General features: G+C 31.7%; 1 protein-coding gene across 2 annotated transcripts in view; it reads left to right on the top strand.

Annotated features, from left to right (window-relative positions):
• LOC130903874 (E3 ubiquitin-protein ligase TRIM9) overlaps positions 1-25,652 on the top strand; it is a 152,642-nt gene that overhangs the window by 90,817 nt on the left and 36,173 nt on the right. For both annotated transcript variants that reach the window (XM_057816235.1, XM_057816233.1), the window contains exons 2-3: positions 2,860-2,955; positions 14,422-14,655. In XM_057816235.1, the coding sequence (XP_057672218.1) occupies positions 2,860-2,955; positions 14,422-14,655 (330 nt within the window). The remainder of the gene's footprint in view (positions 1-2,859; positions 2,956-14,421; positions 14,656-25,652) is intronic.

The following is a 25,652-nucleotide window of genomic DNA, read 5'->3' as shown; positions in this document are numbered from 1 at the left end:
TGGAGACCTTAAAACCATCATACCTGATGTATTAAGTCCTGGTAGAATTTTTGTATCTTAAAAAACTACCATATAGTGAAGATGCCAATTGAGTGATCACTCAATAATCATGTAAGACTCAGCTATAATTTTTCCTATGAGGATCACTGATTTAAGAAAAAAATCATGACTTATGTTCAGAAATTATTCTTTCTACTTGTGAGTTCCCGTATTTAGATTGAGAATAATTATCCTTTTGTAAATATGAATAAGTAGTTTGACACTCAGTTTTACTCAACAAATCTTAGAAAAATGAGCACAATTCTGAATTCTACTCGTTACTAAATTTGTGGACGGTTAAAAATTTTACTAATTCTTCAAGCTTAGCTTCTTAACTTTTAAAGTAGCATCAGGTATCCTGAATTTTTCTCCCGTTCGCAAATGATTTTTTTCATCTGAATTCCCTACAAGCACCTAATTAGCACCTAATGTTCCTGCTAAGTTGAAATCTGATTGAGTATTGATTTTAATTTTAGAGAAACCTAATTTTTATTCTCTTATCTCACGTAAATTAACTCGTTTATCAATTATTCGGGCACTTTCGCGATATTGATTCTTTAGCACCTAATAAGCACCTTATTCTATTACCTCAACAATTAATGTATTGTAATTATTTTCATTGCGTTACTAGCATCACGTTTTTCTAGCACCGCAACTTTCAGTATTCCGTTGCTATGAGAATTACAAAGCACCTAATTTTTGAACTTGGCACAAAATTAGCACCTAAAAAGCAACTAGTTTTGGCATTTTCTAAATGCAATTTCCTGACTTTGCGTTGCTGGCGAGACGAAGCTCTTGTATTATATTTTGATAAAAACCTAAACTTATAAAACTAATTATGTACGAGGTCAATCTAATCGTTACAGAACAATGCAAACATGCGTGTGCAGCTTTCATTTAAGTTACCAACTGCTCCTTTAGTCTCTTTTTTTCGGAATCACCGACTGAAAGTGGCAGAAAGATATTTAGCTATAACGAATAAATAATAATCTCACATATAAATACCTATTTTGATGCCTTCGACAAATCATATTTTTTTAATAGAACAATTTTTATCAAATAATCACGTACGTATTGATCCATCATTGTATCTCACCGTCAACGCAACCTTATAATATATTCAGGGAGTGTATTCTTTACTTTAGATACACCCCTTGCACTGGTATAGAAAATATTGATTCCAAAACTTCGCATTTATCTCCTAAATTATCATAATCATTAGATTTCAAGGTTTATTTCGGATACTTGATTCAACTGTTTATGGTCTAACAGTTTCAGTCAGATGAATTACAGTGTGTTTGAAATGGTTATGTAAGCTTAATATCATTTCAGAATGAGAATATATAGTTAGTAGGTGCTCTAATCAATAAATCCTCTTAGAGTATATCGAAACCTCTTAATTTTCCAGCATATTAGGAAATATGTCGAAAGAAAGAAATGGTGAATAACTTTGAATGGCGAAATCAAATCCAAACATTTGAATACCGCGTTCGTAAAACTACTATCAACGACCCAGTAGGTACAGTTTAGTGGATTTATAAATCACTATTTCAAAACTAACTAAAACTCACCACCTGTTATCAGCAATACAGAGAATATTTTTTATGCTTGGTTCGGCAGCTTTATTGAGTAATAAATATTTATATCTGTAATATTAGTAGAACTTTTTTAATCCACAATCAGGTGCATTGAAATAGAATTTAGTACACATTCATTCTTCTTAACGTACGATTCTCAGCACGATTTATGGTTATTCAAAATAATGGATATCTGTGAACATTCGTCATAGCTGGGCATGTAATTTTGGATCTATTGTCATACTCCACGGTGTTTATTATCCGATGGGTACAAAGTATCAGTCTTACATTTTTTAAGACTAATCTAACGACCTGAACTTCATAAGACACATCCTTACAGGGGACGTTTTGTCTCCACAAGCATGGAAGCTACATGGAGTAGAAACACTGTTTGCCTCTATGGTAATTATATTTTGGAATACATGTATTCTCATCTTAGAATGCAGCTAGACCATCAATCATTAGATCGTTATTCTTCCTCCTTGAAAAGGCTTTTAGGAAATGGAGTGAAATAGATTTAATAATAATTTGGTTCTGCATTCTGATAAGTACCGAAGTATGACCCCATTTTGTATTTTGTTCCTGTTGTTATTAAATATTTATTTACTCAATAAATCTATTATATAGTATCCAAACGTATATTGAAGATAGGAATTGGATTGAAATTTTAATGTACAATCGAAAATTTGTTATACGAAAATCAATAGTCACTTTTTTCTATAGCGCGAGCTTTCCCTTTATAAAGGATGAAGCTGCATATTGCTAATTATTGCTTGTTTTATTTCTTTTTGTTACTTTCTGGACCTCAATCTAAAGTTAACGCTACGAAACAGAAGCTAATGTCATATTATTTCAATGTCTAGAGAGTTAAATTCATATTCAGTTTATATCCATATTTTAATCACAGTCAAATTTTACGAACTTCAGATTGCTTTCATGACACTTTGGAAAATTCGTGTTTTGTTATAAGCTCAACTAAATTCATGGATCTTCGCAAAAAATGGTTATATCATATAGCCCGCAATAAAAACTTGTACAAAAGCATCAAAGCAATAAGAAAAAAGATTTTCTTGAACTCTACACAAATACCAGACATATCAATCAATCAGTTATTTGATTTGGATTCAAAACATAAGCAATATAATAATTTCTACAACTGTTCTTTTGTATGGATATAGATATGGATACAAATGTACCTATTGCAATTGAAAGAATTTTAAGAATTGTAAAATTTTTGTTTCAGACCGATTTGTCTCACAACTTACAACAGTTATCAGAGCGAGCTCGTGCGACTACTGAATTTATTCAGCAATTGAAAGGACTTAACGAGGAGATAGAGGTAAGCTACGTTATACTTATATTACAGAACTGCATGAATTATAATATATTTCTATATGAAACATGATCTAACAGACTATTACGAACGCGTCTTCGCCTTGAAGCCGGTCTTGCCTAGATGTAGTGGAATTCTAAAATTCGCCAAAATCGGCATCTTTCATGCTCTTTATAAACCGCGGAATCCGTTTGATGTTTGTTTTATATAAGTTTTTATTATATTACATTGTTTCTTTTGAATAATTTCTATGGAGGTCTATTTATTTATTTGTTTTGTTTTTTTATTTTCTAGAAGTTATGAAAATTATTGTAAGATATATAAGGAGTTTGTGTAGCGCATTTGAGTTAGTTTTGATAAATATTCGTAGTGAACAGACCGAAATAGAAAGTAATCGAAGAATTTAAATAAATTATTTAAGTTAGTTAAGTGATAGTGATAAGTGAATTATTATAAGTTAGTGTAGTGTATCATATTTAAATAAATTAAGAACTTGTGTGACAATGTCAGTTAATTCAACCCACGAATAGAAATCATATAAATAAATAAGGAAAACATTACAATACCATATTTATATTTAGATACTCTATAAACAAAAATTAAAAGTATTTTTTCGTTTTGTGCCAAAGTGTTTTTTCAAATTATCAAATCATTGAGTCTGTACTACATTGTCCTCGAAGATATTCGACCTCAAAGTCTCATTCCTCTGAATCTAATCTTTTATCAGATAATTTTGTGAGAGAATTGTTAATTGTGAGTATAGTAATGACCTAACTGAAAACTTGTTAAAATACGGCCTAAAATAAACTCTAATTCTATAACAGATTTTGTTGGTTATGTCAATAAGAATCTTTACAAGATTTATGCTGTTGGTAGATTCGACACCATCACTGCGGCGAAGTTTTGGTATTTAGAATAATTACAAATTTCAACTCATCTGGTAATTTTATACCATCCCTTTGGATAACTTTGCATTTTCCAGGATTTATTTTAAGATTAAAATTCCGCAGGTCTGAAAGACATATCTTATATTGGTTGAATTTTATTTCGATTAGATAGTCTATGTACAAAACCCCGTAATTCCAGCTGTCATGCTCATAATTCAGTCTTAATTTGAGTCCCAATAGAATGTGTTTAAAGCGGTTACCTAAGTAGTTTGTAGAAAAACTTAGGACTGGCCTTTTTTCAACCGAAATTTAATGAAAACACACCTTTATATCTAAACCTGAAAAATGCATTGCTTTCAAAAAACTTTGAATATGTTTTGATAGAAGATCTTCAAGTTTTTATATATTTGTTAATAAAAATGATCCCGTGGCATTTAAATAACTTAAAACAACCAAACTAAGAAATTTTTGTTTGCTTCCTACCTAAAATAAAAATATGCAACAGGCCAACGACTAAAATCCTCATTTCAACTGCGACCTTTCTTGTTTAAACAGCCTTTAATTTGTTTTGTTATGTTTATTTAAACATGGAGAAAAAGAATATAAGCCATTACATGATGGGAAGAAGCCCCAAATTCCCGATGAGAAGTGGCCAGATATTGTTGCTTGCATGAATAAAATAATATGAAAATAATTCTTGTGAGTGAACTTAGAAAATGTTGAAACATTAAGCATAACAATTTTTAATTCTAAATTTCAGACTGAATGATTGAGCTTCACTGCTGTTCGTTTAGGTAAAATTTGTTTAACATTCATATTTCATTAGTAGTTCGTAATTGCAGTCATTCAAGAGGATCAATGAGAAGACTTAAGCCTAGTTTACACGTGGTTATCGCAACGCTGGCTTGGTATTTGCCTTGTGTTATTGGCTGACTGCCAACGCTAGCCAGAAAAGAGCGCCTGTCTATTTTTCAAGCCAGTTACCTCCGTCCGCATACCCCTCGACTCCCTCTCTAGGGTTGCGGAGGCGTGTAGACGCTTCACGCTAGTCAATGGCGAATGCCCGTACGGTATTTGTGTCTTTGTTTTTCTATGGAAGTTGTTTCGTTTTTTTTTCATGTACATCAATCAACTCTACTCTTAATAATGCAGAGATGTTCCTCAAACATTTTTTTTCCAACAACTTTACCGCGAATTAATTATTTTTTAACTTGTACCGTGTGTGGACATCCGAAAAATAATCCGTGAATGAATGGCTTCGTCTAAACAACAAGGGCCAGGCCAACGCTGGCTTGTCTGCAGGACGCGCCAGAATTACTGGCTTCGTATAAACTGCTTTATGAATAAACTCTGCCATATGATAAATGAATATGTATTTTTGATTCTTATATTTTCTTTTACATCAGCCTTACTACATATTTCTTTTACGTCTAAATCTTTTCGACTATCTATCTTTTAGCATATTGGTATGGCAGTAAAACCTATCTGGCTAGAACCACACAAAATCAGACAGTTTCAAATTATATGGAGATTTTTAATTAGTTTATAGATTAATTACGTAGCAGTAAGTGGAATTGAATAAACATTCATTAGATGCAGGAGAATTTGCATTAATTCAAATGAATTTATTATTAAAATGTTATTTACTAACTGGTTACGAATTAAGCAACCTAAGTTACATTTTTAAGTATATATTTGTTTGGTATTTCAAATAAAAGTGCCACTGTTACTATATAATTTTCAGTTAAAATAACTCTCCCTATTCTTTATATTCGGCTTTGTACAATCAAATTGCGTCTGCAATTTTCTTTCACTTCAAAGTACAACATGAAATTATATTTCTAAAATGTTCGTAATTGGACTCAATTAATTTCAAAAGTACTGCACTCGGAGAAATAAATTTGTATCTTACGTCAGAAAATTAGTTTTTTCCGTCTGAAAATCTGTATAATGTACTTTCTTACAAATGTATGCAATTAAAACCGAATTAAAAATCTTACATACTTATTATACAAATCGATTTCATCACATCATTTAAAATTAGTTTTCTAGTATAGTTTGTATTGTACATTTTCTACGTATTCGTACGTGGGTGATTCCGTTCTAACTGTGATTTTTTGTATTCAAAATTTCAAGATTTTAAAATTTAACTTTTCTAACTTTTTTATGCATATTATTCATCTATTTTACTGTAAAAATAAAACTCTAAGAGGAATTTACTACAACTTCAAAGTATCACGAGCAAGACACAAATGTCGGATTTTGAGTTCCACGGTACTGACTCATTTATCCACGGTACTGACATGGTAACTTAAGATATTAAACAACAAGTGCATCAATTTTCCTCAGTTTGATCATAAACATTAGAATTTATAAGGTAATTAGTTTAAATCATTTGTTACGACAAAAAAAATTAATAATTTATCGGTAAATTCTAGGAATGGACATGACACGGTACTGACATGGTAACTTAAGATATTAAACAACAAGTGCATCAATTTTCCTCAGTTTAATCATAAACATTAGAATTTATAAGGTAATTAGTTTAAATCATTTGTTACGACAAAAAAAATTAATAATTTATCGGTAAATTATAGGAATGGACATGACACGGTACTGACATTCAAGTGATGTAGTATAAGTTTTCTTTAAGTGGTAAGTTATATTGTATAAAAATAATGTTTAAATATCTTAAGAATTATTCAATTAACACAAAATTTTTATTAATTGATTATTAATTAATGACTAGTACAAAAAAACAATACAGGACATTGAATATCACAGTTAGAACGGAATCACCCACGTATCTTTCAGATTTTCCGTACTTGACCTATCACATATGTGATAGATGCTGATCGCTAATCTTTTATTATCTGTACTTTTACTTTTTTCACAGTTATCATTTGACTGTTGTTACTTCTTATAAAATTTATACATTCACCTTTTCATACAATGACCATCTACGAGGTTTGATTTAGTCTGTTATATCTATGCCAAATGTTGTGCTCTTGTATAAACCAATTGCCTTTAGTATATATTTGTTCGATTTCTACTGAATCATGCATCGAGCCGAGAACTTTTTCGTTTAGTTTAGCTTTGTGAATTGACAAGATGCTAGTATTTGATGACATAGTGCCTACAATTATTAGTATTTTTGCTTGAGAAACACTTATCAGTAGTTATATTTCAAACTCATTCCGTACACGGCTCGACAACATCCTAATTTTTAGAAACGATAAAACATATTTCTGCTTTTTCGTTATTATCAAAACAAGTATAAATCAACTTTATTTCAAAAACTTAAACTAATATAAAAAACCAGTTACATTATTAAAATCAGTACATTCAAAATAAATTGTTGGTTTCTTCCTACTTTTCTTCATAACTGTCATAAAAATTTCATTTTTTGAAAAAAATTATAGTAGAAACACGAAACACTGACAAATAATACGAGAAATACTAAAACCTCGTTACTAAGTTACCTTAAGTTTTCCGTTTTTGGTAGTATTAAGTATGCATATGATAGTTAAATATATACAGGGTCGGACAAAGGGAAGGATCATCAAATTTGAGATTTAATTATAAAAAATTTCTCAATCAATTTTTCTTACATTTCGTATATTACGTAAGGGTGTTTGTAAATTTTCTGTTTGTCATATTTTTGAGTTTTTTGACATCAAACTCAATGGTAAAATATTTTTATAATACAATATGAATAAATACAAGGGCTGCTACTTAAGTTATGAAATAGACAAATAAAAACAAAATTTTAAGATTTATTGTTTTTCAAAATATTCTTCATTGAAATCAATAAACTTTTACATGAGTTTACAAGCAATTTCTCCATTCCGATTGAGGTACTTCCAAAACATGTGATTCGAACGCATCAACCCATTCTTCAGATGTAGAAACAAGCACTGAACGGCGGAGGACCCATCCAGTCGATATTTCAACTGTTCAAAAACGTTTTTGTATGAACTGATAGGTAAAAACTCGTATTGTCATGTTGGAGAATGATTCGTCTTCTGCGATTTATTTCCCTGATTTTTTTCGAACACTTCTGTCAAAAAAATGTAGGTGAACCATTCAGAAATGACAGTTCTACATTGTTCTAATGGAACGGTGTCCACATGTTCAGTTATTCCGAAAAGCAGGGCGACCATTTGCTTCGATGTGTTTCGTGCGCAAACAACTTTTGTTAGATTTGACTCGTCTTAAGACCCATTCTGCCGATTATTCTTTAGTTTCAGGATTATATGCGTAGACCCATGAAATAGATCCTCTTCTTTGCACCAATTAACACAAGCTTTTTTTGAAAGATTGTCAAATTAAGCGGGATTCAAAGCGAACAAATCCTTTTGACAACCAAATTTTCATGCAATATTGAATAAATGCGAGTGGAATTAGTGCGATATCAGTTTACGAACGACCTTCACGAAATTCATCCTGTAGCGAAATGCGCCACGATTGAATTTGGAAAACCAACGAAACACTGTGGCTCGAGATGTTGCTTCATCACTAAAAGTCGATGGGCACTCTGCTGTTGATTTAATCCATGTTTAAAGTCATAGAACATGATCGCACGAAAATGTTAGCGATCAAATAGCACTCGTATCATAACACGTTCTGAGTACGTACAACATTGAGAATGTCAAACTTTATGACAGCAATGTGAGATTTGACATATTCACATCATTGTTGCCATATCTTAAAACTTAGTAGCAACCCTCATAATTGAAAATCCTACATTTATTTACAATAATTGTTCGAAGTGAAAACCGGTTGTATGACAATATTTTAATCTGTCAACAAATGACCTTGACGAATTTTTAATCATTCCAGGCATGATATTTTACCGCGATTCAATTTTCTAGTTTTTGGAGAGTTTAAGATTAATCCTTAAAAACTATAATATCAAAATAGACTCAAAGAAACGAAATATAATGGAAATAAATACCATTATTTTGCAGGCTACTCAATATAACCTCTTCGGCACAACCGTCTCTACGGAAGTACATTGTACATATGTTATCCAACCCTATCAGCGTAATAAGTTGAAGCACTTTGTGATGAAACCAAATTTCTGATGATAACTTCTTCTTCTTCTTCTTACGTTAGGACTAGGTCCTGTATTTTCATCAAGGGTTTGCCAGGAGTAGTTGGGATGCTTAGGACCAGCTTTCATACCACCTTATAGGTGATCGTCCAGGAGGTCGAGTTGTGTCTGGTTTCTTTTCCTTTGCAATTTTTGCTAACCGTTCATTTGGCATTCTGTGAACATGGTCTCTCCATTCTCTTCTGCGGCTCCTTGCCTATCTTACTACATCCTGAATATCGCACATGTCCCTTATTTCTCCATTTTTCTTCCGATCGAGTAACGTATGTCCTGTTATTGATCTCAGACCTCTTTAGTGATTGTGTTCTCCGCTCTAGTTTCTATTGTATATGTCATGACCCATCTTACGCAAGTTTTATATATTCTAATTTTACATTTTGTGCTCATGTATTTATTTCGCCAAATTAAATCTCTAAGGTATCCTGATATTAATGCTGCCTTCGTTGTTTGTGCTTTTACTTCTTTCTTTAGATTTCTATCGCTTGTTATGTTTGTCCCTAGATATTTGAAGGACATCACTTGTTCTACACTCTGATCATAGAGATGATAACTGTAAATGATTAATACGATTTACATTAAAGAAATACAAAAAAATACTGAACACACTGTTTACACTACAAGTACACCAACAAATATACTGTCTGACGCGAGTTTCGATAACCAAGTTATCCAAGTTATCGTCTTCAAAAAATCCAACTTCAAATAAAATAAAGTGTTAAAACTTAAGTGTAAAACGAAAAATCTCCCCAATTTTTTTGTGAAGAATATCTAAATTCATAATATCAACTGAATATAACCTTATACTTGATAGATTTACGAACTTTTTTCGAGAAAACCATAGCTTTTACAAAAAAAGTGTAGTGAAATTTTTATCGAGAAAAACTTACCCTGTATTTTTAATTTCTTCTATCACACACTGAAATAATGGAAAATAAAAATTATTTTCGAATTGTTATTTTACATTGAGAAATCGATAAACCTCTGAAGTTTTTCTTAAATAAATTATTATACTTTGAAGTACTTGTTAAAAAAGTAACCTTTTTTGCTTATATCGTATTCTTTTGGCGAAAAATTACCTCCACCGACTGGGCTAAATGTGAAACACGCATTTTATTATTCAGCTTTGAACATAGAATGAAATTTATATTTTTATCTTTAGAACTATGAAGGTTTTACAACTGTGTTGTAATATGTTATTCGTGTGTAAATGAGGGCACGGCACAACTAGACTATCACTTATATGCTGGCATTTATTAGAGAATTATAATCTATTATTTTAAATGTTAATTGTTTATTATACTAAACCCTCACGAACTAAATTTGTTAAAATACAGAATACTTATTGTACTGCAATACAAATTATTCCTAACTAACCTTTTCCTAATTTGTTATTTCTTTTCAACTATTTCTTGTTGCCATCAATAGTCTTGTTAGTACTTAAACAGATTCCTAACAACATTTAAATATTATTGCGCAAATTTAAGTCTCAGTCTATCAAATGTATGAGCACTAATATGGAATTTTGTTAAGCCATGTTTTTGTCATAAGTTTGAACGAGAATTTGTAAAATATCCAACATTAACATCTATTTCACACCTATAAGATATTATAAAATTTATCACACCGCAATCCTTAACTAACTGATTCTCAGACGATGAATACATAAGTATTCGAAAGCTCGGAATATATTAAGATTAGTACACTTTGGTGTTTAATTTTACAACATTGAATTGATTTCCTCCAAAATTCGATAGAAATGCGCTCATCCTAACGTTGAATTTATGACTGGAAGAACTTCTGAAATGCTTCCTTCTGAATGGCTTCCTTTTGTTGTAATCTTCTCAATGTCACGAATGGTAGCGCAACATATTTATCGTATTATCGTGTATAAGGACTGAGGTATAGAATTATTCGTTAAACCATCAGGGTTTGCTATTTAAATTTTCTGATTATTTTTATCAAACTTTATCCAGGTTATCATATAATAGGATCTAGTGAAATATTAGATAAGTGAGTATAAATACTTACTTTTTTCTGCTTTAAAATCCTGTATATAGACCTTTGCCTTATACTGTGCTACCATTTTCACTTTTAAATTACTCATTCCATAGAACGGGGCACTATTGCGATAAAAATAACGTAACTTTTCATCGATTTCTTTATTTTTCCACGTAACTAATAATGTTTAATTAACACTCTTTATTTACCTCACAAGGAAGTTTTCTTTATGTGAAAGTTTTTGTTCCAGTAGAAATCCAATGAAATCAATTAATTTGAAGTCGTCTGATTGAAGACAACCAATCAGTACAACATTATACTGAAATCAGATTCCATGGACTGTTTTCACTTTATCACATTGTCATGAATACATATTGATTTATTTCGATTTGACGTTTCAAATATCAATTTGGTTCAAATATTGATGAGAATATTAATTAAATTATAGAATCAATCATACCAAAAAATACCGTTTACAATAAAAATTTGTATGGAAAGCATTTATCAATTAGATGAAAATCGGAGAGCTAAAGAATTGGCTTTTATCTTAAAGGATTGGGCTGTGAACATGAGAAGACGGTACAGAGTTTAAGACTACTACTGTCAATACCATGTTGAACCTAATAAATTAGCCGTTACAAGAAAAATATTATAAACTAAACAGCATCAAGCATCAAGCTCCGTAAAATGCACCTGAATGGCTTCAACCAATATTCTATCACACAGCCGTGGTAGAATTAGCTTGGCGAGGTCAGGAAGCTGATGCTTGCTTGACGGACTTTTTTAATCGAATCAAACAGCGATGGTTCTGTAACAAATCGAGTTGAATAAAATCCTGTATTCAGCAAGACTTGTCAAGGTGGTTCGAGAATGTGTATTAAAATCAAATTTTTAATAGAAAATAACGACAACAACGTTTGTCCTAACAAATTATTCATAAAATTGATGTCAAAAGGGGCCCAAATACTAAAATCAATAGATTATTTCTAAGAATAAATCGTGACTGGAAATCCGAAAACGATCGGAACGGAAGAAATACGATTCAAAATTGGACAAAATCATCTGCCGAAACGATTGGCTTGAATACCAAAGGAAAAAAATTACTAATCACTCCAATAGATCAACCGCGGTTAGTCGATTAGGAAAAAGTGGTGTACAAGAGCAGGAGCTCATCAAAATTACGGATCACAATAATGCCAACTTAATGAAACCCTACTTCAAAATTGACGAAGAACATCATAATCAAATTATTAACATCAGGCGTGTTGGAATTACATTTTAATCAATTATAGCAACTAAAACCTCTGGATCTTCACTTAACTTTTCTAGATGTTCTTTTGTTAAATGCATTTTTAGATTAATTGTTTTTGCACTGTTTTTTTTTCTATAATTAGCAAAAAGTTTTCTATTCGAATAACCCTCAAACATTGATAAATTATCAAAAATAACAACTTTTTGAAGCTTGATGCTTATACATAACAAGCCTTTTCGAATTTTTTTCGAACAATTATCATATATGTCCTTCGGTTTTTACTACTGAATATTAAAGCTACTATATCTGTCAGATTTATGTAAAATTTATAAAGATAACATCAGAAACCTAGTGGAAAATAATATAATCGCCGTTGATTTCTCAATTTCTGAAAAGTCACGATTCCCTCATATCATTTAATCGGTCTTTTTTCCTTTCTATAAATGATTGAATGAAAAAAGACAGGCCTAAGTAAGGAACTTATATTTTTCCATTAAAAGTTTTCTGTCGGTTTTTTCTTCAAACAGAGCCCATTGAATCAAATATTGTGTAGGTCAAAACTTGTCAAAAATAAACGTGTTTATGGTTATACTACTTGTCATACATCTATATTTGTATAACCAAACATCTAAGTCGGTTTTATTCTCATTTTTATTTATTTTTTTTTTTTTGAAGAACTCAAATATTGAGTGGAATTAACTTTTCCTTGACATTTCTTCGGAGTGATCGGTCGCTCCAAATACTGATAATGACTCTATACATTTTTAGATACAAGAAGTCGTTTTAGGAAAATAATTTTATTTATTTTCAATTACCACCTACATCAATAAAAGTTTTCACAACTTAAAATCAAGTTCATATAAAACAAAAATTTTATTACCAAAAGATTGGTACACTGTTACACGGTTACTTTTTGACATAATTACCGAAGAGAATGAGACATTTGTCATATCTGTAGACAAGCCGCCAATACAGCCTAACCGTTCTCATTCTCCGATTTATATCTGCAGCACTATTGCCTTCAGCTTGTAGAAAACGATTCACACTTGGCGGAAGCACCAATAATGGCGGACATGTTTACATGGCTTAAGCACAACGCCGACTGACGCCTGAATGTCAATAATGGCGGAGTGTGTTGTGCGAGAGCTTAGCAGTCACCTTCAGCACATGCCCGCTTTCTTCTGCTTCTGCACGTAGCGATTGGAGGTTGAAAAAAAAACGGCCCTCGTAATAACACTAAAGCGATTAAAAAGAAAAAGTAAGGAAGAAGTAGGAATGATGAAATTATGAAAATTGGAATATTTACAACAAAAAGCTGAGCGATCGCGGATCACAGAGGAGGAGGATGATCACAAATGTTTTTTTTTTAAGTTTGCTGAAACCAAATACTGTCATTTACAGGGTCGAGTTTTCACATCAACTTTTCAAATTTCTCACTACTCTTGCAGTTTATATGCTTCTTCATCCACGTATGCTGCACTAGTTTCTTCATTCACACATTGGGGTACACTTCATGAGACACAAGGTTTAACTCGTCTGGTCGTATTAACAAGTCTTTCTTCGGGAAAAATTGGCTGTTTGTACCAGTTGCACCACACTTTTGTTAGGCGCTGTTAAATTTTTCTTGAGATATAATTAAATATGTCTAATGCCTTCCTCATGTACTACCGAAAGCGTTGCTAATCTTGCTTCAGAAGTCGAGAAGAGATAAAGATATTCTTAATAAACTGCTCAGTTTTGATTCTGTGCCTGGCTCTTTGTATTCGTAACAACACATTTTCCAATAGCACAAACTCTTCCTCTGAGGAGAAACTCTATATCCTGACTCCATGAAATCGGCTTTGTTTCTGGCAAGCAATCAGCGTCGTTTGTGCATGCACCAGCAGAAAAACCGATGCTGGTTTTCAGTGTTTGCAGTAATCTGCTTTCTTTATGTATGCAGATTTCTAGTCTAGAACTATATTATCAATTAAATATAATATTTTTCGAAATTTTCCATGCTATATATGAATTGCCTCTTGTATTTTTAATATCACTTGTCATTATCCATAATAATAACAAATGATTCCTCTAAATTATCTGATTTAAACAGAATATTTTCACTATAACCTAATTATAACCTAATAATAGGCTACACTTTAATAATAGATTATTTACGGAACTTGAATGTGTTGCGTCATCAGCTATAATCACAAAAATAATCGTTCTCATTGTTTCAGCACAACTGTGATGATTTCGAAAATATCATATCGGGACAATGTCAAATATTAATAGAAGCAATTCACGAAAGGCGGAACAACTTGATCGAATTCATCCGACAAGAGAAAGAAATGAGGAAAGGAGTTTTGAAAGATCAAGCGGCCACATGTACTCAAAGGTTGCAACATACTACGGCGTTGCTGCAATTTTGTATTGAGGCTTTGAAAGAAACGGATAGTTCGTCGTTTTTACAGGTGAGCATTTTATCGAGATAATCTTATCATATTTCAACTTTTATTTTACCGGTGAATAATAACAGTTTCAGATATTATATAAAGTATGGGTAAATACAGACGATATATGTCGCATATTGTTTCTAATACAATATACACAGTGTGTAACAATTGAATTTTTAATTTTACTGAGTCAAACAATGTGGTTTTTCTTTCACTATGGTCAATATATAGTTACCTTCCGGAATGTTTCTGATGTCAGTCAAAATTTAACATACAGTTACTGAAAGATACTTAAAGTTCGGAACCGTCTTTTAATGTAACAATTGTAGAAACTCATTCCCTTTGTACTTAACGATCGTTGAATAAAATTACGGGACGTGGCTAATGAAGAATTTTAAACCACAGAGTATACTAAACTTTCTATGAAAGGTGACGAAAACAATCTGCAAGGTGGGTATCGCAATTGATTGATGCTGATCAAATACTCGCTCGCATTCTAATCAATGTTTGGATATCTCCCAACGTAATCCAAGAGAATGTTTTCGTCGATACGTCACAGTAAACGAAATGATACGCAATTGTACGCTAAAAATGAAAAAACAGTCGGTGCAATGGACTTCATTCGAGGAAAGTGCTCGCAAAAAAGCAAAAATTGTTTCTTCGGCCAATTATCTTTATTGATCATGTAGGAAAAACTGACCTATATTATACTGATTTGCTGATAGTTTTGTTGCCAAAATTAAAAAGACACGACCGCATTTTTTTAAGAAAGAAATTTTTGTTTCACTATAATAATGCGCCTGTTCATTCCTACTTATTTTCACTTCAACGTTTTCAGGAGCCAGAATATTGTGACCACTATCAAACTTTGAAAGAAATGAACGTTTTGCAAGTTCCTTACTCATGTATCTGTACTTAATGCCACTTACCGTTCCTCTATCCTCGCCAAACGTGCAACTGTTATTTTATTATTATTAACATTTTTCGAACATAAATTCCATTATACACACATTACCAATGTCTTCAACATAATGTTCAAGCTAAGGAAAGTTTTTGAGAAAGCAGGTAGATGTACCCTTCGTAATTCGTGTACTCCGCAGATTTTTGAGAAGCGCCTAACTAACCTATAGCCTTTAAGATTTTTTAGAATACTTTTCTAGGAAAAGTAACTGTTATACTGAAATGACCAAATTTTCTAATGGACATCAGTAGGCAGAACCAACTGATCTCTAATGTCCAATTTCTGACGGTATAATTGGTCAATCGAAATTCCATAAATGAGACTCTAAGATAACGGCGCTATAACAGTGTCTCCCAAATCCATTACAGGGTACTTATTCCCTTTGATTTGCTTTCCAAATTAAATTGAACTTATATTTTTATTGCATATTGTTACGAAGAAGCTCGCGAAATGGGTCCTTATGCCGGCCCTGTCCAGTTACAATGGAATTTTAAAATTTGGCGAATTTGCACGGCTCCTTTCATCTGTTCTTTTATAAATGGTGGACGCGTCTTTTATATATTTTTTTAGCAGCAGGCGGTTTATTTACATTATTTCTTGTAAATAATTTCTAGATAAGTCTATTTATTTATTTCTTTTGCTTCTTTTTGTTCTAGAGCTTTTTAGAATTTGATTAAGGTATATAAATGATTTATTTGAACGCAGTTAGTTTAGTTTTAAATACTCGTAAATAGCCATAGCGAAAAGAACGAATTAGTATAAGTAATCGCAGAAATTGCTTAAGTGATATTTATAAGTAAATTATGATAAGTTAAGTGTATTGTATAGTATGTATAAAGAGTGTGAATAAATACAAAAAACGTTACAATATATTTCTGCTTGAAACATGGTTGGTATCTTGCCAAAACCAAACCAGAGTGCTTTGTTAGGTTAGGTTCTGTTCGTTTCCAATATAGTGTTTCAATTCCATTCACTTCTACAGCTTCGTTTTGAGATAAATTTTCGCTCAATGCTAAACTATTTCAATATTTCGAACTGAGGCATAGGAAAAAAGTTTAGCTATATAAAAAAAAATATAGGGTGTTTTTAAATTTATACGACAAAATTGAGAAGGTGATTGCCCGTATAAAATTATTATATTATAATACGTTATTTTTAAAACACTTCTTAATATTTTTTCTGGAATCAATCGAATCGACGGAGAAAAATTAAATACCTTCGACATATTTTTTTCCATTCTCAAAAGATTATTTAATTAAATTGAATTTTTTCTTCGAATCTATTGGTTTCAGGAAATATGATAAGCAATATTTTTAAACACACACACTTTCAATTATATTTTTATTTTATAAAACTAAATCTCCTATGTTTATAATGTAAAAGAATGTTAAAACATGACGGATTCTTAGACTTCCTAAGAATTTGCAGCTATTTATCGTAAAGAACAACTGGATTATCTCTCTATGTTATCTTGTATTGGAATCTAATCAAATAGAGCCATAAAGTTTTCGTTTGAAATTAAAACAAACAAATAAAAAACGCATATACCCGCTGCTGGTTCTGCATACACCAATAAAATCAAAAACAAGTCAAATAAAATGGAATTCCTGTTTCATTCTACAAAATACTATTTTGGTTATTTAATTTCAGCTGTTAATTGCATTTATGCCAGACCGAAATATTCCACGAGATTTGCAATAATTTAATATAGCTACAGCTATTTTCATTAACGCGAAAATACAAATAGTAGTGGCAGTCGAACATTGTCGACATTAATGGAAATAAAAATAAATTCAATTCTTTGATGATAGATAACCGAAGCGCTACCGATGAAAGAAAACAGGCGAAATAGTAGACAGTTTTTCGCGACGTTGCATATTATATCTTTTCATTACTGGCTTTCAAACCATTATTGACTTTATTGGTTTATAATAACTAGATAGTTCTGAAAAGTAAACCAAGTATACATCTTGTTGCGCCTTTAATGTGTCTATTGAAAAGATTGTAAATTCATACGTAATCGTACAGATATCGATGATGGTAAACGTTCTGGTAGTCCAATTGAGGTGGTTACTCCGGAAAAGTCCATAAATTGGTTTTATCTAATTGTACATTGAAATTGCATGAGATAGCTGAATTCCGCAATCAAAACGATCATCAGCTGAATGGACTGCAGCCGGTGAACCACGTTCGAAGCATCCAAATGCACAAAAATTAGCTGGGAAGATTAAGGCTTCAAAAAAACGGCCACATATGTCGAAGAAATAACCACTGTTTCACTAACACAATGTTCCGATTCACAATCCGATGGCAACGATCCTCATCATCCACCGTATAGTCCAGATCTGGCCTCCAATGACTACTGGCTGTTCACTGATGTCAAAAAATGCTCGTCGGTAAGAAATTCAACTCAAATAAAGAAGCAATTGCTGAAACTGAAGCCCTATTTTAAGGCAAAAGACAAATCCTTCTACAAACACGGCATCGAAAACTAGAGAAGCGTTGGATTGATTTTATTGCTCTTGAAGGAGATCACATTGATGAATAAAATGGATTTTTGTCAAAAAAATATTTAGCAGTCTCACTGACGAAATTCCAGGTACAGTAATGTGTTGTCAGATTGCCTTAGACTGTTATGCTGGTGTTTAGTTCGTGTCAGGTGGTAGTAATGGGTTTGTATTAATTGAATCTATTCATTATAAACAGACATTTCCTAATTAGTAAGAATTAACATGGACTCGATCCATTATTGCCTTACAATAATTCTGGAAAATTACTATTTAATTCACTAATGACTCACTTAGCTTCTGTATCGATATATGAATAATCTTTAATTAATTAATCAAAATAATGACATTAAGTGGTTACATAACTGAATAATAATCTTTTGAGTGAATTCCTAAATTAATTACTTCTTTCTTCAAACAACTTTAACATACACTATTGACAGCGTACATGAAAGTACTTACTTACACTGTGTAGTATAAAATATCTATGCTGAGATATTTTCAATATCGTTGATAGCAAATTTCGCCTAAGTAAATGCACCTTTTATAAATTTATAAAACGATAATAAATTTTTTGTTCTTGGAATAAATTTACTAAATTGAAATTAACATTCATACTTGCAGTTTATGTAATACAGGGTGAACTATACATTTTTGCACCTTTGAAAGTAAACACATTGTAATGAGACAAATTTTATAAAAAATGAAAAACAAAATGGAAAATAATTACTTAAAAATAATAACGTTCAAGGAGCCGCCATTTTGCCATTGACGTATTCGAGATATGGCATTTAGATTTTCGAAAGCTATTTCTTGGCGAATGTTTCCTTTAATTGGAATATTGCTCATAATTTATTTACAAAAAATCTACTTTAAAGAAAATCCTATAAAAAGAGCTTTGTTGTGAAATCTTTCTTCAACAATGGGGGAAATTACGTTGAATATATGACAGGTTGCTGCATCTTAATGCCACGTGCATTTTCAGCAAAAAAAATGGGACAATTATGCCCTTGGAAGATATTACCACCCAAACCATTACTTTTACAGATTATAAAAGGTTTTGTTCATTAACTGCAAAATTTGCAGCTTTGTATGTTGATATCTCCAATCAAGTAAAATTGGGCTCCGTTGGGGAGAAGAATTAAAGTTGTCAAAACTCTCGAACATATGTACGAAGTTTTTCCTTCAAATTAAATAATTTTCTGCAACACCTCCATGATCTCTCCACTTCTCCTGTTCCGTAGCCACCCAGTTCGTTTTTTATTAGTAATATAGACGTTGCAGTTTTTAACCTAAAGTTTATTTAAATTTACACTCAGACACATATTGTATAATTGGTAGTACGATTGAAATAGAGGATTGAAGAATTATTGTTTTTTGTTGTCATTGTTAGCTGTAACTTTTAATGATAATGCTGAATTTCTATTCTTCGTGCCGCTTTCTTCCTGATTTAAAAAAATTAGAAACTTCTCCATTGCTGATTTTGTGAAAACCGTATACCATATCACCCTAGTTAATGAATTTTATTATCCTAATTATTTTACCTCATCTACCATTATTTCAACAACTTCGGTCGCCTTCGGTCACCCAAATATTTATGATCTGGAGAATTAGATAGAAATTTTAGAATTGATATCTTCGTATTCATGATCAATGTAACTCCATCATGATTCTATTTATTCTTCATTGGATATAAAAAATAAGAATATTCTTTTTAAATTTTCTTTCATCCCACAAAATTCAAACGATATTTTTCCAATGGAAGTTAAGTTCTGATGAAATTTACTCAGGTAGATTGGAAGACAGTTGGTTGCTATGTTATACTAGAATGAATTTTTGGTGAGAACTAATATTAGTGCATTCACCAAAATTCAAAAAGTTGAATTAGAATTATCCAACTGCGGACATCATAAATAAATAACGTAAAATTGTGATATTTTCATAGTGACTTCAAATTTATTTCTCCGGCGTTTGATAAATTATAATCCAATATGATTTTGGCAATTAAGACCGTCATTTAGAGATAATCAGAAAATTCACTAAAACAATGTAAATCCAATATACCATAACTGAAAGAAAACAGACGAAAAGGAAGGAAAAAATTAATTCAAATTTTATTACAGAAAATATGAAGTGAAGAGAAAATTCAGAATATTTAAAAATTGGTATAATTTTAGCACTTTTTAAAGAAGGTAACAAAACCTTATGTAACAATTATAAAGCCAAAAGTTCACGAAAGCCAATAATTGGTAGCGATTATAAAACTGAAAGTCCAATAAATGTACGTTGTTTTATTGATAAACAAAAAGTATTTGATACTATTCTACAAAGATAAATACAAGACAGTTTACAACAAAGAAGAGTTGAGGTTGAAATTATCAATAATACAAAATATATTCATCACAACAGGAATCAGGTAAGAAAATATAATGACCAATCTGAAGACTTCATGATAATGGATGATATACTAGAAGAAGTGAAGATCAAAGTAGAATAAGTAGAGAGTTTTGGACATATAGGTGCAGAAATACAAAAAATAAAAATCAAGGGGTATAGAAAAACGACTGATTATGTACAGTACAGCAATTTAAGTAGAGAGAAAGAGAGAGAGAGAAATGCTTTATTGTCAAAAAATTGTTACAATCTGTAAGCAAATGCTTGTAAAAACTAAAAAACAAACATAAAAATAACTAAATAAACATAAAAATACAATGAGTAACAAAATTATAGGTAATAGTAATAGGTAATAATTAGTATATAAGTCTATAGCAAAAATTAAACCAGTATAAGGTATGCCCGGAATTAAATATTATTATTAGAATAGTCTTTTTCAGAGTACTTTCAAGTAAATATGCCCTCAAATTATTGCGAAATGCAGGAAAAGATGATATCCATTTGATTTCAATTGGCAAGTGCAATTTTTTTTAATTGTAAAATATTGAGCCCTTAACTAATTCTGAACGTGGAGTAGGTAGGTAAAAGTCGTGCTCCACGTTCCTAAGTAAGAGAAAGAGAGATATGCTTTATTGTCACTAGAAAATATTTTTATAATTTTATGGATAAAGCCACATAGTTTTATATTACATAATATAAAAATACAAAATAAGGATTGAATTCAATAGTAGTAATTATAATGTATATAATATCGTACATCACAAATTGAATTATGCCAGTCTCTAGAGTCTATGGTAAATTGTAGAATTCAGCCACAGAATAATAAGATCTTTCAAGCAGAAATGCCTTTGTCCAACCTCGAAACTTATCAAAAGTTTTTGCCATTTTTATTTCATTTTTCACCAGATCAGAAGTAGGTATAGTCAAGTAGATATACAACTTCTTTCTTCTCGGAGGCTTGGTATGCATGGGTCTCTCAGTTGAGTTGTGAAAGTATTTACGAACCAAACAAACAGATTCTTAAATGAAGACAGCGGGGAGAATTAGAATTTTGTGTTTTTGGTTAGTGGATAGCCGTACAACGATCTTTATGAAATTGGAGAATCATGCTTATGAATTAGGCAAACGGATTCAAATATGAATAAGGAAGGAAAAGTCAGAATTTTTAATCTTCTAAAGAAGTTCCTGCAGAGAGCCCTGCTGTTTAGTCCGAGTAAATATCTAACAGCCCTCTTATGTAGTTTGAAGATTCGCTCCAATTGAGTCGCACCACACGTACTCCAGAAGGGAAGTGCTTATCGGAGATGCGACTAAATAAGGGCATAATAGAGTGTTAAGGAGGTGGATAAGTTCAGTTTTTTGGAAACTGGTTACTAGATAGATATGGTTCTATAAGGTGCCGTGAGATCAGAGCTGCTCCAAGAGAAACTAGTGTCGTCTGCAAATAGACATATTATACCACTGATGTCTAGATAGGCGATGTCGTTTATAAACAGAAGAATCCAAATTGTACATCATGCTGTTGATGAAATTTTTTTGGAATAAAAAATGTCAAAAGGATTTAAAATGAATTTATATGAGACAATATTTAAACCAGCTCTTATACATGGTGGGGGAAGTTAAATACATACAAATATACTCAGAAGTCAAATTAAAACAGCGGAAATTAAGTACTTAGAAAAAGTTGAAGGTGTCATTAGATGATATTGTATCGAAATAATCACACATCAACATAGATAATTTAGATATCTCTGTAGAATGGACGACAAAGTGGCAAAAAGAATTGGACTAGTAACAAATCAAATAAAAGAGGTCACTTAAAGAAAACATGAGAAAACAAAATTGCTGGTTGGTGTTATCTTCAATTCGGGTTAAACACTTCGGTTAAACAGAGGGCACTAGACCGCTCCGATTCATCAACATCAACACCTGTTAGTGGATTACACATATCTTCTTATAATCTCGAGCTGTCAATGATATCTATGGGTATCACGTTTCCCGGCAGAGGACGATACACCAGCTCCACCACAGCAGCAGTAGCAAGAACTTCAGCGTTCATAATGACGAGTTCGCTTCGTAAAACGTTATCAAGCCGGGTTTTCATGAACACACACATTCATTCACACGTACACACATTTACACATGCACGCATACCTATACAAACTCAATTTCTATTACTTCTTCACTTATCTGGTTACGTGGCGACCACATCATGTGACCTTGCATTTAAAAATACTTGATGTAGGTAGACATTTCTCAATAAATTACCTCAATAAAATGATAATCCGTCAACACCTGACTAACCGATACCAGACACAGGACATTCCAAGTAACCTTCTTAATGTCCATATAGTTTACAATTAAATTACTCCTGACTTTAGGAAAAAACAAAACTTTCTACCTGCTCTTTGTTCCATATTTTTACGTATCCAGGCGAGGCGTTTGGAATCGTGGAGAAATTCATTCTCTCGAGACCGCGATTCTATCAGATCTCGAACGCCGAAATCTAAGTGAAACTACGAAGTTTCCATAGAGTTAGCTTGCGCGATGTAGTTTAATCTATCGATGTATATAATTTTGTGAATATAGTTTTGTTGATATCTTGAAGTAACTTTAAGTTATCGAACTTTGTTTATGGAGAGGTGATGGAGAGGTAGTAGCTCTCCCCCACCCTCGACAATAAGACTAGCGTCCATACGTTCTTAGGCTGAAATGTAATTCAAAATTCGCCATGGTATTCATTTTTGATTCACTTACTACCTCACTTATATTAATTTCAAATTATAAACAACCAATAATAACAGGGCATACATAACTTTTATATTTTCTAATGTTTTTGGTAATATCAATTTAAATCATTGTTGCATGATGAATGCGACATGTATTTAAGGGTAAACGATCAAACGGTCGCTATTGACAGATTGTGATTAATCAGTGCGTTAGACCGGTGGTTAATAGAGTAAATGTAATTAACGTCTCTGGGGCTTACATGGAATAGATTAATGTAACTCCATTTAAACAGGCATACAAATTAGTTATAAACTTGATTATTAATTATATCTTATGCTCAAAATTGTTGGAATGAAGTAATAATATTATGATCGATTTTTTAAAATTGATACAAGAAAATATTTTTCGAATTAAAACAAACTATAAATTTTCTCTCCCCATCTCATTTTCTCATGTGAAAATCTTTGGCAGTTTCATCGTACGTGTTAACAAAGAAACTTGTAGGGCGTTTGGTTATTTAATGCTGGGCCGTTGTGACGAAGGGTGTTCAGCGACCCTTGAAAATTTGGGAATGTCCTTACTTTCCAATTTCGTGCTATAAATTGGAAATACTTTAGTTGTGTATTTTCGAATAATAAATAAATAGGTCTTGCAATTAATGTGATATTCTTAGTATTATAAAAAATATTATTTAGAAGTAAGTAGGTTTCATCTATGGTTAAGGAACGGCGCAAAAATTTAGCTGTATTTCTCTGAAACATTGCCAAACACTCGAAGGAAACATATTCACGACGATGATTGTGGCACCCATCTTGCGCACAGCTTTCTCATGTCCAAATTTTCAGTCAATATGTGACGTACTGCACTTTTTGAAGTGCCTGCTAGCTCTGCTAGCTTACGCACTTTCAGTCGACAATCATCCAGTACCACTCTGTGAATTTTCTTCGACATTTCTGAAGTCATCACCTATTTTTGTCGATGCTGGTTTTTGCAGGTCGTACGACCTCGTTTAAACTCTGTTATCCAACATTTTACTGTTGATAACGAAGGAGTAGTTTTTATATTGGTTGTGCTAACGTTTTTCAAAGAAAAGTGTTGTATCACATAACGATGATAAATTTTTTCCATATTTACAAATTCACAGAAAGCCTCCACTATTGATGGCTGCCAAAAAATTACTAAACAACATGGTGTTTTTAAACCTGAAACATTTACTGTAGAGATTATGTACGTTCTAATAGAGTGATCTTTTTCAAGCAACTACCGCTGCGACCATAATACTCGTAATATCTATCTATACTTCCTGAATAGTGGAATATTAACTGTTATATTTTCATATCAAATGTTAACTGATCTATATAAATATAAATTCAAACTTATTCATGTCATCTTTATTCAATTAATTTACTAACTTCTTCTAATCTTTGTTACGAATTGTAAGAAAAATAAAATCATCAGTTTACGGAATCTAGCTCTACACGTTATTTATACCTATAATTTAAAAGCTGCAAAAGCAAATAAATAACAAACGTATCGGTATCACAGCACAACACCAACGCACATTCGAGAAAGTTACCGCAACAATTTTGACGTTCAAGATATTCAATAGGAAAGAAAGGATTGTTGAGATAAAGGAATGTGGCTTCGTTAAATCCGATAAAAAGCCGAAACATAAAGCCTCGTATACTCGTATAACACTTATAAGAAACAAAACAAAACTTTGTGAATATCTAGAACTGGTATCACTACAGACGTGTTCATTGTCATGGAAAACAATTACGTTGGAGTTTCAACTTCAAACGGAAATTCTACAATATGAATTATTTGAGATAAAAAACGGAACTTCATATTAACTCTTCAACATTCTCTCATTTCTTCTTATTCGTAACGATATTAAAGCATTTGCACATATTGAATCTTCCAAAAGTACCAAACATCAATAAAGAGTAACATCAAATACAACGAAACAAATACCTACATCAAATTAATTCAATTGTGTATAAATAAAAATACAAAGGGATAGAATTATTCTTGTTTAAGTCTGGTATATTCGGTAAACTTATATTTTAAATGAAATATTTGTATATTTCTACTACACTGAATAAAGCAACAATTATGGATTCATTCTTCCAATAGAGCGTGCTTAAACTATCAGATGATCACGTGAACAGGTCAGGGTTTTACTTTACCAACCAAGCCACAGCAATTGAATCGGTAAACATAAAAATTATTGAACAAGAAAATTTCTGCCGAAATAGATTTTCTAATTGAAAGTACCTTGTTGGTTCTTTGAAATTTCCTCAGAGCACTTGCGCTTTATATTCAAATATTTTCATATTTATATTCTCAGTAAATATGACAACTGATAACAAGCTCTATATTTTCCTTCTTGACGATAAATATTTCTAGATGTAATTGGAAAT

Source organism: Diorhabda carinulata, chromosome 2, assembly GCF_026250575.1.
Source record: "Diorhabda carinulata isolate Delta chromosome 2, icDioCari1.1, whole genome shotgun sequence".
In the NCBI taxonomy this organism is placed as follows: domain Eukaryota; kingdom Metazoa; phylum Arthropoda; class Insecta; order Coleoptera; family Chrysomelidae; genus Diorhabda; species Diorhabda carinulata.
The sequence above is the reverse complement of the archived record's forward strand: the minus strand, read 5'-3'. Positions and strand labels throughout refer to the sequence as shown.